A 13413-nucleotide genomic window follows, 5' to 3' on the forward strand; every position below is an offset into this window, starting at 1 on the left:
TGGGGGAGGGACTACTTTTTATTTGGTGCTACCTCATACCCTTACAACAAATCTATTAAAGAAATATTGTGGGCTTCCCTGGTGGCACAGTGGTTGAGAGTCCGCCTGCCAATGCAGGGGACAGGGGTTCGAGCCCTGGTCTGGGAGGATCCCACATGCTGCAGGGCAACTAGGCCCATGAGCCACAACTGCTAAGCCTGCGCTCTAGAGCCCGCGAACCACAACTACTGGGGCCCGCACGCCTGGAGCCCGTGCTCCGCAGGGACAGGCCACCGCAATGAGAAGCCCGCACACCGTGAACTCGCTGCAACTGGGGAAAGCCCGTGTGCAGCAAGAAGACCCAATGAAGCGAAAAATAAATAAATAAATTTATTTAAAAATATATATATATTGTGACCTCACGTTATATGGTAGCAACCTATTTGGGAGATGCTGTACCTTTATAGAGTTCCATTGTATTGCATGTACCATAATTTAATTTACCTGTTTCCTTATTGATGAATATTTGGATTTTATCTTTGTGAGATCATATATAATAGGATAAATATAAATTACTGCATCAAAGAATGAATAGCAAATTACATTTCATTGCCATACTCACAAAGAGTATGTTCTCAAACTTTACCTATCAAACTGATAAAAATGAGAAATGGTATTTCAATAGTATTTCGATATATTTTAAATAGCGTTTCTCTTTGGAGAGAAGTATTTTTTCCTTGTGTTTAAAAGACAAATTTTCATGTTCTTTTCTGTGAATTATTGTTTATCTCCTTTGTCCACTTTTGGGGTGTATGGATGTGGAAGGGTGTTCGACTTTTTCTTATTGATTTATGGAAGCTCTTATATTAAGGAAATGAGTCATTTGTCTGAGCTGTGAGTTGCAAATATTCTTTTCCAAAATTGTTTTTATCTTTTGACTCTGCTTTTGATGTTTTTTCCTAGGCTGAAATTTTTCTGTGTAGTTGATCAGTCTTTTCTTCTGTGGCTTCTGAATTTTGTATCATAGTTAGAAAGGCATTCCTCCCTTCACCTGTATTTTCTTCTAATATTTTATTTTATAATTTTCTTTTTTAATGTTTCAATCTGTGATCCTCTGGAATTTGTTTTGGTTTCTATTGTTTTTGATAAATGTAGTTATCAAGAATGAAATGAAACTTTATCAAATACCATTTCAGAATCTATGAGATGCATAGTTTTTCCACTCTTGATCAATTGATACGGTAGATCTATTATTAATAGATTTTCTAATATTGAATTCCTGAAATAAATCCCACTTGGTCACATTTTGCTATTCCTTTATTGTTACACTGAATTCTGTTTACTAATCACTTATTGAGGAAGTTAGTATTGATATACCTAAATGAAGTTAGCTTAGTTTTTTTTTTTTTTTTTTTTTTTTTGCGCGGTATGCGGGCCTCTCACTGTTGTGGCCTCTCCCGTTGCAGAGCACAGGCTCCGGACATGCAGGCTCAGCGGCCACGGCTCATGGGCCTAGCCGCTTCGCGGCATGTGGGATCTTCCCGGACGGGGGCACGAACCCGTGTCCCCTGCATCGGCAGGCGGACTCTCAACCACTGCGCCACCAGGGAAGCCCTAGCTTAGTTTTTAAAAATATTTTTATTGCAAAATACCATACATGGAAAAGAATATGTATGTGTGTGACTTAAAGAATAATAACTATATGCTTCCACCCAGTGTAAGATACTAAGTACAGTCCTCGGTTTTCCTGGTAGTTGGATCACCCGTGAATGTATCCTTAAGCAACATATTGCTTAATTTTGCTTGTTTGGGGCCTTGACTAAAGCAGAATGAAACTACAGATATATGTGTATATTCTTATGTGACTTGCTTTCTTTGAACGATGCTGCTTTTTTTTGTGTAAATCGAACCATGTTGATGGGCCTAATTGTGATTCATTCACGTTCACAGCTGTGCACAACATAATAGTTGAATTAAACCTCTTTGTTGAATCTCCTTATCCAGGATCTGGCATGTATTTCCATTTCTTGAAGTCTTGTCTTGTGTGCTTCTGGAGTGTGTTAAAAAGAGCATGGACTCTGGAATCAGACTGTTGAGGTTTGAATCTCTGTCAACTATACTATCTGTGTGGCAAGCTATTTAACCTCTCTGAGCCTCAGTTTTCACACCTGAAAAATGGCAGTAAAGTACCTATTACCTCATAGGGTTGTTGAAAGGTTTCAAAGGTTTCAAATGAATTCATATATGAAAAGTACTTGAGGTAGTGCATGTGCTCTGTATAACTGTTTGGTATGGCTATAGCATTATGTGATAGTGATAGCCATGTATTTTATTATTGTTAGAACTTGAGGTTGTTCCCTGCTTGTTACAAATAATGCTGCTGAGTGCTTCTTGTGTTTGTCCCTCACTGCACATAAACAAGAGGAATGAAGTTGCTTGGTCATAGGGTGTGTGTCCTCAACTTTTACTAGGCTATGCTAAATTGTTTTCCAAAGTAGTTGTACCAATTTACACTCCTATCCACAGAGTTTGAGAATTTCTGTTGCTGGACATTTTTGCTATCCTGTCCCATCAGGTTTTTAAAGTTTTACCAGTTTGTTAAGTATGCAATTGTATTCCATTGGGGTAAAAATTTGCCTATTTTGTATTTTTATTGGCCATTTCATTCTTCAACAAAATGCCTGTTTGTCATTGAGCCGGTTGGTTTTTCTTATTCATCTGTAAATTCTCTTTATGTGCTAGAAATAGTTTTTCTTTCACCCTGTACCTTTTCTTTTCACTTTTTAACTATCTTTTGATAAACAAAAGCTCTTGATTTTGATACAGTCAAGATTGCATGTCATTCCCTTTATGGTTGATATATTTTTGTATGAATTATGAAGAAATCCTACCCCATGGTCATGAAGATAACTTTTACATTCTCTTCTAAAGATTTATAGTTTTGCCTTTCACATATAGATCTTGATTTTTGTCACATCTTTGAGATATAATTCACATACCATTCAGGCAATTCACCCTCTAAAATGTACAACTCAAGTTTGTTATTATCAGTATATTCAGTTGTACAACCGTCACCAAATCAATTTTAGAACGTTTTCACCACCTTAAAAAGAAAATTTTTATACTATAGCCGTCACTTCTCATTTCCTCCCAAACCCGCTAACACTGGCAACCACTAATTAACTTTCCATCTCTCTCTATTTGCCTGTTCTGGACATTTCATATAAATGGAATCATGTGATCTCTTGTGACTAGATTCTTTCACTTAGCATAGTGTTTTCAAAGTTTATCCATGTTATGTATCAGTACTTCATTCCTTTTTATTGCCAACTAACATTCCATTGTATGGACACACTACCTTTTGTTTTTGCATTCATCAGTTGATGGACATTTGGGTTGTTTGCACTTTGGGGCCATTATGAATATTGCTGCTGTGAGCATGTCTATATGAGTTTTTGTGTGGACACATGTTTCCATTTCTCTTGGGTATATACCTGAGAGGAGAACTGCTGGGTCATATGGGAAGTCTATATTTAACATTTTGAGGAACTGCTAGGCTGTTTTCCAAAGTGGCTGCACCATTTTATATTCCATCAACAGTGTGTGAGGGTTCCAGTTTTTCCACTTCCTTGACAACACTTGCAGTTGTCTGACATTTTGACTGTAGCCATACTAGTGGCTATGAAGTGATGGCTTATTGTGATTTTGATTTGCATTTTCCTATTTCAACTCTTTTAATATACAGACTATCTTGCAGTGTCCTTCCACAAATGATGAAGAAACTAGATAGTTTGTTCTATAGAATTTCCCAGGCTGAATTTAGGTGATTGTGGCGGAAGCGTTTTTTTTTAAAGTGTTTCTCATTCTTTGTTTTCCTTTGAATTGGAAATTAGATTCCAGACCTGTGCAGCCTAAACACTAGTCACTAGCCAACTTTGGCTATTTAAATCTAAATTAATTAAAATTAAATATTTCAGTTCCTCGGTCTCATCATATTTCAAATGCTCAGAGGCCACGTGTGGCTCGTGGCTGCTGCATTGGACAGTGAAGCTGCAGAATATTTTCATCCTCTCAGAAAGTTCTATTCTTTGAAGTGTTGGCCTGATCAGGTTCAGTGAGGCTTAATCAAGATTAAGCTGTGCATGATTTGAATCCATTGAAATCTGAGATTTGCTTTATGACCCAGGTGGTGGTCAATTTTTGTCAGTGCTCTATGTGCTAAATGTATACTGTGTGATTGTTGGGTGTAGTGTTATACTTGTGTTAGCTAATTGTGCTGTTTAGATTTCCTCTGTCCTACCGATTTTTTGGCCATTGTTTTCTGTCAGTTGCTGACAGAGGTTAGTTAAGGTCTTCCACTGTTGCAGTTGACCCCTGAACAACATGGGGGTTAGGGGTGCCGACCCTCTGTATAGTCGAAAATCCAGTTATAACTTACAGTTGATCCTCCGCAGATTCAACCAACCACAGGTCCTGTAGTACTGCTGAAAAGCAGTTTACTCTTGAAAAAAATCTGCATTTAAGTGAACCCACAAAGTTCAAACCCGTGTTTGTTCAAGCGTCAACTGTATAGTATGAACATACAGTGGAGTACTTTGCATCTAAAAAGGAATGAGGAATGTCATTGTAAACAACTCTGAAGGGATCTCCCAGGTAGATTTCCCAATGAAAAGACAGGTGGAAACATAGCATGTAGAGTTTCCAAGCATATGCCTAAGAAAGGGGGGAAACAAATCTACGTGTGTATTTGCTTCCATTTAAGAAAAGAAACAATTTTAGCATTTTAAAGCTTTTGAAATGATTGTTTACAGTGGGAAGAAGGGAATAGGGCGGAAGGGACAGGCGTGGGAGCTAGCTCTTTGAATATGCCTTATTTTGTTTTTGGCACCATTAAATACATTTTACATAATGATAAAACAAAATTTTAAAATTAGTCTCCCCAAATAAGGAATAAAACAACAGGAATGGGCTTCCCTGGTGGCGCAGTGGTTGAGAGTCCGCCTGCCGATGCAGGGGACACGGGTTCGTGCCCTGGTCTGGGAAGATCCCACATGCCGCAGAGCGGCTGGGCCCATGAGCTGTGGCCGCTGAGCCTGCGCGTCCGGAGCCTGTGCTCTGCAACGGGAGAGGCCACAACAGTGAGAGGCCCACGTACCGCAAAAAAAAAACAAAACAGGAATGAACCTAAATATGTATCTGGTTGCTGGTATAGATGGCCACATGGAAATCAACTATTTCAAGGGAGCTTAAAAACACAGTAATGTGCCTATACAAACCCAGTGAAGTACATTCTGAATAATTTAAAAAATTTCAAACTGTCTTCAGTAATCATGTTGATGATGGTGTTCATATTGCTATTTTGAGACGGTTGTGTGTATTGTGGAATAAAGCCAATGAGTAATTGACCGTGTCACTGAACTGGAATTTTAGATAGGAGAAAGAGGAAGAGATATAAGTAAAATAAGTTTAAGCACAAGCCCCTTAGTTGTGTATATGAATTGGTAGAATCAGAATAAACTCATGATGTATATTATTTTAAGAATACTTCCTTGCTCTCTAGTGAAAAGCCTTAGAAACAATGATCAACCCAGTGGCAATGAGCGCCCCTAGTGTCTGATTATGGTATTTACCACCTCCTCACTGAAAGAAACCAGAGCTCTTTGGGTAGATTCAAGGTCTGGGCTGAGAATATATAAAATAAACCTAAAAACAGCTTGGCAATTTGATATGCATGGGAAGCTATCAAAGACTATTAAGGCCATGTCAAAAGGACTCAAGAGCCCACTTAAAAGGTTCCCACTGGCCAAAAATCGGATAATTTTAGCATCAGTAAGGATAAATAATTGTCACGGAATGAAATATATCAAATACATTTAAACCTACTAGCTCATAATATTAAAAACTCATTGTCCCCTTTGAAGGATGCTACAGAACTAACTTACTCTGAAAATGGGAAATCAAGCATTTATCCTGCCTTTTTTTTTTCTTTTTTCAAACTGTACCTCAGGGTAACCAAGTAATTGATAAAGTTTCTCTTTATAGAAAGATCCCAGCTAATAAATGAAGAAGCGGTAGAAGTGGAACATTACCATTTTTTTTGCAGTCTTCTAAGAAAATGTGGGTTTAGGCAATGTGTATAAGAGCACTGACATCTCAAAATGACAGCGAGCCCTCATGTGCCTTCCACTGGAAGTACACTTCACTGCCTATAAAGTCTTTTTGCCAGGGTAAAACTCAAGCCTGTATTTGATAAGTCCTCTAGGTCACACTACCAGTTTTTAGGAAATGCAGGGCAAAGAAAAACATGTTAAATGACCCCATCAGTATGCAATCAACAAAAGTCCAGAAGGTGGGAAATTCTATAGGACAAATTGTCCAATTTCTTCAACAAATACACTGCAAGAAAAAAGGAGAGGGAGCCCTAGAACAAGAGAGACTTGAAAGACCCATTGACGAAATTCAGTGTGTAGACCTTGTTTGGATCCTAATTTGAGCAAACCAACTATACCAATATCCCATAAGATAGAGAAATTTGAACGCTGATTGTGTATGATAATTAACATTAAGGAATTATTGTGAAGGTCTTTATATATGATAATAGTGTTGTGTACATATAATTTAAGAGCTTTTTACCTTTTAGAGATACCTACTGAAATATTTATAGATAGTGATATGGTATCTGTGACTTACCTTGAAGGAATCCCTCCAGTGTCGGGAGGAGTGGTGAGGCATAGCTGAAGTAAGAGGGGCCGTCGGTTGGTATTTGTTGAGGCTGAGTAATGGGTACATTGGGTTTGGTATGCGTTTGATAATTTTGTGTGTGAACATTTTTTCATAATAAAACTTTAACTGTATATATTTACAGGAAAAAAGCTCTTTAAGGAAACATTTGAGGTAAAAAATAGTACTGGTGGTATACTGATATGACTATAAATGTAAAGGAAGTCATCAAATAATGAAGATTGGGGAACATGATACAGGGGACATGCAGGGGTTTGCAAACTCTCCTTTGCCCTCAGGGCTCCTCAGACTCTCTTCCAAGGAGACATTCCCTTCCACCTTAATCAGAAAGGCTCTGCTTTTTAATTTTGTATATTGAGGTTTCTTATGACTTACCTTGAACAAAGTTGCTCTGAAGTATAAAATAAAATTCAAAAGCTACAACTCTAGGGCTTATTTTCTCCCTTAAAAAAATGCCTCCTTCTCATTTTCCAAGCTTAAGGATAGTAGCCAAACCTGTTGGCTGAGTTTAACATGCAAGAGCTGTGGTTCATATTCAAACTGCTATTCTACCAATGGAAAAGCCTTTTGGCATCTGTATTAGTCAGGTTAAGCAGCCTTAGGCTACAGTAACAAACAGCCCCCCAACTCTCAGAAGTTTACCATAACAGAAGTTTATTTCTTGTGTTCACAAATTCTACTAGGGTCTGGATGATTCTTTAGAACTTCTCCATGTGATGACTCGGGAATCTAGGCTACTTTGGTTTTGTGGCTCATGCATTCAATGAGAGAAGTTCTCAATCATTGCAGCACTGAAGGAGTCCTATAACCCACTAAAGGGTCTGGCACAAATGTCACTTCTTTTCACAACCTGTTGTCTAGAAGTAGTTAATGTGACACCACCTAACTGCAAGGGGAAATGTGGGGCAGCCCATGGAACATCTGGCAGGCATTTCTGTTGCTACCAAAGCTTCTCACCGTCTTTATTCACATTGTGCCCACCTCCTCCACTGCCCTCCATCCCCCGGACACACTGGGTCGAGCAGTAGATTGTGTAGAAGGTGATATGATCAGATCACCATTGACAACATGATGCTTCCAAAACAGTGGTCCCGTTGGGAGCATCTCATTGAATCTCTTGCCTTCAGATGAGTGAAACACCTAAACCATCCAAGACAAAGGGTGGCCTGCTCTATTTTGCAGTGTCTGCTGCGGAGCTTGCAGACTAGTGTCCCATGAGGCTAAATACATGCTATAGGACTTTACATAAAATTCTACGTTTTAAACTTTTCTTAAGGAATTGAAAGGTTTGGATATACAAGGAATATACGTTTTAAACTTTTCTTAAGGAATTGAAAGGTTTGGATATACAAGGAATATATCCTTCCTTGGATATACAAGGAAGGATATACAAGCCTTATATCCGTCAACCAGCCAAAACCGAGCAGTGGCTGCACACAGATGGCCATTCACTCCCTAGTCTTAAGTGAGTCCCAGCCACCTGCAGCTTGACTGAATCCCAGTACCTGCTCTTTAGGTAGCAGAGTTTGTGATCACTGCTGTGTGTGTTTGCGCGGTGGTGTCTACTACAGTTTTATCACCCCAAAGATGGAGTTCTTTCATAGGTATAGTAAAGACCTCTCACTCTTTAATTTCCCTCTTATCTGGTCATTTATGGTGTTAATGTTCTCTTCTTGATAAAGTCTCTTAATCGTCTTCCTTTTGGTCAAAGCTGAAATCCTTCCATTTCTTTATTACTGTTCCCCTTTCTGCTCCAATATTTATCCTTCTGACCATTCTTGTCAATATCATTAGGCTCCTCTAGCTTGTTGACACCCTTCTAAAGGTATTTTGAAACAAACTAGATAAAAGAAATCCAGATATTAGCATTGAAATACTGAGACAAACAAAACTCCAGGCTGACATGGATAGACTGTGCTTTGGCCCTTGCAAGTTAAAATTATTGTCACATTCCTTAATCTAAGAGGCTTTGTCAAATCTCTTTGGGCTGGAAGGTCGCATAAGGCGCTGGGGCTGACTGCAGGACTCACTCCTGTAAGCATGCTGCGGCTCCCATCTCTAGGACTGGAATAAGAAAGAAGCTGTGTTACAATCTCTGCACCCTCCACCCACAGAGGTCCAGCTGCAGTAATATTTGTGGGTACAGCTCCAGAGATTACTTCAGACTCCAGCCCCCTCCTAATTTAATATGGGGCTGGTTGACTACTTACCAGTAGATTTCTTTTTTGCTTTATTATGGTCTTGTTTCTAATAATCGAATTATTAATATTAATGAGGACAGAAGCCAGTACTCCCAGAGCTGATATTGTATCTGGCACTGTCCCAAGAGCTTTCCATGGTTCTGTTCAAACCAATAACCCTATGGAGTAGGTACAATTATATTCCATTTTACAGACGTGAAACAGACTGGGGCTTGGAGAGATTGAGACTTTCCCAAGGATTTGAAACTGGAAAGACTCATGTTCCAAAGTCCTTGTGCTTCATCACTATGCTATACTGCCTCCCTTATAAAAAATATTTAAAACTGGAATATTTGTAATCACTAATATAGTTTGATCTAAATGCATCGTCTTCATTCTTAAGAGCAGATGATTGCGCCTTCTAGCTCCATTTAGCTAGTGAAGGGAGACACCTGGTGGTGATCTTGTTTTTTAAAACTTTTCATTATGGAAAATTGCAAGCAAGTACAAAGTAAACAGAAGAGTATAATCCCTCCTGTACCCATCACCTGGCTTCAACAATTATGAACATTCTGCCATCCGGTTATCATTTTTACCTCTACCTATTCCCCGTCCTCTCCCCACTTGATTATTTTTTATGGTTCTTTTTAAAACAAACTGTACATGTATCATAACGTACAACATTGTAACCATTTATCTTGACAAATAGATACACCCATGTAACTCAGAGTCCTCTCAAGTTAGAGTATATTTCCATCACTCCAAAAATGTCCTTGGCCAGTCAGTCCCCCCATAACCAGGCAGCAATTGTTGTGATTTTCACTGTCGATTAGTTTTGCTTGTCCTAGAATTTCATATAAATGGAATCATACAGCATGCAGTCTTTTGTGTCTGAGTACTTTCACTCAGCATAATGTCTGTGTCATTGTGCATACCTGTCATTTCTATTTTATTGCTGTACTCATTCTATTGTATAGATGTTCCACAACCATTCTCCAGTTGATAGGAATTTGGATTGTTTCCAGTTTTGGACCATCATGAATAAACTCGATGCAAACCCTCATGTTCCAGTCTTTTTGTGGACATACGTCTACATTGCTCTCGTGTAAATACTTAGGAATGGAATTGCTGGATGAAAGGGTAGAGGTTTGGTTAACTTCATTAGAAACTGCCAGACTTTTCCCCAGTGATTCCATCGCTTTACCTTCCTGCCAGCAATGTATGAGAGTTCTGTCTGCTCCACAATCTTGGGAATGTTCGATATCGTCAGTCTTTTTCATTTGAACTCTTCTGGTGGCATCTCATTGCGGTTCTGATGTGCATTTCTCTGATTACTAATGACGTTGAGCACTTTCCTATGTGCTTATTGACCATCTGTCTATCTTCCTTTGTGAAGCATCCATTCAAGTCTTTTGCCCAATTTCTGTGTTTTTTGCTTTTTTTTAAACTGAGCTGTTGGAGTCTTTTATTCTAGATACAAATCCTTTGCAGGTATCTAGTTCATGAACATCTTTTTGCCAGTCTATGGCTTGCTGATTCATTTCTTAACAGTATCTTCTGATGAGAAGGTTTATATTTGATGAAGTTCTAATTTCTTTTTTTTGTCTCTTACAGTTATTTCTTCCTGTGTCCTAAGAAAATTTTGCCTTTCTCTGGATGCAAAGATATTCCCCTCTATTTTCTCCTAGTAGCTTTACAGATCTTGCATTTATATCTAGATCTAAAATCCATCTCAAATTAATATATATTAACTCTATATACTTATGTATATATATATAAATGTATATACTGTACAATATATTTTATTGTATAATATACATATGTATGTAGTCTGATGTAGGGGTTGAAATTCAGTTTTTCCTTATAGATATCTGGTTGTTTGTACACCATTGGTTGAAAAGATTTTCCTCTTCCGCACCAAGTTGTTTTGGTACCTTTGACAAAAATCAGTTGGCACACAGTCTTGATTATCTAAAGAAGTGTGAGTCCTCTAGCTTTGTTTTTCTTTTCCAAGATGGTTGCGGCTATTCTAGGACCTTTGCACAGCCATATGTGCCAGGTGTCCATTTATTGTCTCTCAGATCCAAATTCACCCTTCTGTACCTGCTCTGGGATAATGAAGTGGACTCCTTACGCATTTCTCCTTGAAGAGGGCATGATGTCAGTCTTTGTCACTAGAAGGTGCTGGAAGGGCATTGCAATAGCAGAAGGTTTCTCCTTACGGCTCCTTTTGTGATGTTTTGCTTTTCCTTGCCTTTCAGCTGCTGTCAGCTGCACAGTGGGATGTGGTGGGCAGACATACACGGACTGGGTACCCAGAGCACGGAGTCCCTAGTGACTTTGCAGCCCTGGCCTGGTCACCACCTTGCCACAGTCCTCCCAGTACAGACATCACACACTCCAGCCCTCCTACCCACAGCTCCCCACTCCCTCTGCACACCCCCAGCCTCAGCTTACCTGAGCCCTGGAGAGCTGTTTCCCACGGCCCTCTCAACCCAAACAGGGCAGCACCAGGTCTCCCGCCCAGTGGTGATCTGGCTCCCTTTGCTCGTCTGTTCCTGGGAGGGTTGTTCTGCTGCCTGGTCTGGACTTAGTAACCTAGCAAGATTCTCCACCATCCAGTGGGCTGCCACCAACCTTCTCCGGGGAGGTCTGAAGCCCAGCCTTTGGGAGGAGACCCTCCAAGTTTGTCCTTTGTTGATGTTGAAATACTCCTCTGCAACAAGATAGTCTCCTTCTGACCAACGTTCTCATCACTCATCTGGGAATTACATAGGAAGTTTAGGCAACTAACATTCAGTGAGTACATCATGGTCAGGAAAGCAGGCTATAGGGCCAGGCTATCTGGGTGCATATCCTGGCTCTGCCTTTTGGCAGGTCTTGGACATGTTTTATAACCTCTCTGTCCTCAGTTTTCTGGCCTGTAGAATGGGCATGATAAGAGCATAGGGTCAGAATGAGGATCAAGAGAGATAATACACGTCAAGCATTTAGTGTAGTGACTAACAGTAAATGCTCAGTTCCTGGCAGCAGCCGCTGTTACTACAGTTATTGCTTTTACTATCATTACTTGTATCCCTAACTGGATCATAAATGCTTAATGAAGAGAGCATAATTTAATCTCTGCTCTCAACTATCCCCAGGGTTTGGGATCTTGCTATTTCCATTTTAGACGTGCAATAAAAATGACAGAATAAGTGAGTTGCTGAGGAATGTTCTGTTTCCTGTAGAAAGAAGAAGTGCGGCGGAAGCACATTCGTCTGCACATGGAAAGCGCGCTGACTGCCCGGGACAAGGTCGGGGTGCAGGATTTTGTGCTGTTGGATGCCTACACCAGTGAATCTGCTTTTCTGGACAACCTTCGCAAGCGTTTCAGCGAGAACCTCATCTATGTAATGTAACCCATTTCTCAGCTGTTTTTCCTAGAGTGGTGGCTCCCTTCTGGTCTTGTCTCGATGATCGTGAACAGTATCACTCTAATTAGGTTAGGCATTAAAGAGGGGTGTCGAGGGACCACTGTCAGGTACACTTTGATTCTTTGAATTAAGACTTTTATGTCTGCTGGTGGCAGAGACCCAACTTAAATCGGCCTAAGCTGCAAGAGGGAATCTATCAACCTGTGTAGCTTCAGGGTCCAGAAATAGATCTAGGGTCTAGGGTGATGCCTTGAGGACTCTTTCCCATCCCTCTGCTTTCTTTTGCATCAGTTTCCTTCTGGAGCAGCCTCTCTGCATGGTGGTGAGGTGACTGCCAGCGGAACCAGGCTGATACGTTATCCTCTTAAAGCTGCTACTGAGAAGGGAGCAAGTCTTCTGGGAGACGGAGAATGGTCGGCTCTGATTGGCCCACGTTGGGTCATGTGTCTGTCTCTGAACCAATCCGCATAGGTAGAGGAATATTCTGACTGGCCAGGCTATTCCCAGGCCCACTTCTAGAGGTGAGGGATGAGGCCAGTGGTCCCCTGACCTCATGATATGGACTGAGAGCTGGAGAAGTTCTCTCAGAGGAATCTGTTGGAAGAAGGGGGACTTGATGGCAGGCAGGCAAAAATAAGAGATGTCCACCATATCCCAGGAATCTTCAAGGGTCAAGACTGCAGTATTTTACCAGAACTCTGTTCAAGTTGGTCTCCTTGCTTCTAATGGTCAATTTTTATGAAGATCTCCATTTATCACTCCACCTTGGTTTGATTGGTTGCTGTTCAGGTAAATTCCTTTAAGGGTGCACTCAACAGTGTTTCTCTGTGTGTGTGTGTGTGTGTGTGTGTGTGTGTGTGTGTGTGTTATTGTTTAATTTTATTAGCTTTTGCTAAGAGTAAATGAGATGATCAGAAGCAGTTTAAAAATATTAAAAAATTAAAAAAATTTTTTTCTTATAGTTATTTTGTTTGTAATAGTGCCCGTGACAGTCTACATGTGGAAACCAAGGTTACCAAAAGAAACAAGCAAAGTGTTTCTCAGAGTGTACATTTTTAATTGTGGAAATAGATTTCATCTGTAAGTTTATGTATAAG

At 40.0% G+C, this 13413-nt stretch overlaps 1 protein-coding gene across 8 annotated transcripts in view; it reads left to right on the forward strand.

The window, feature by feature from the left end:
• The window catches only part of MYO1H (myosin IH), a 141986-nt gene that overhangs the window by 83850 nt on the left and 44723 nt on the right, over positions 1–13413 (forward strand). For 6 of the 8 annotated variants that reach the window (XR_013831234.1, XM_079942187.1, XM_079942185.1 and 3 more), the window contains one exon: positions 12131–12292. Coding sequence is in view for 6 of the 8 variants with exons in the window: in XM_079942187.1 (XP_079798313.1) it covers positions 12167–12292 (126 nt within the window). In the remaining 2 variants the exon portion in view is untranslated. Of the gene's footprint in view, positions 1–12130; positions 12293–12978; positions 13106–13413 lie in introns of those variants that run through there. The other 2 variants (XM_079942191.1, XM_079942189.1) reach the window with 2 other exon arrangements.

Source organism: Stenella coeruleoalba (assembly GCF_951394435.1).
Source record: "Stenella coeruleoalba genome assembly, chromosome: 14".
In the NCBI taxonomy this organism is placed as follows: Eukaryota; Metazoa; Chordata; class Mammalia; order Artiodactyla; family Delphinidae; genus Stenella; species Stenella coeruleoalba.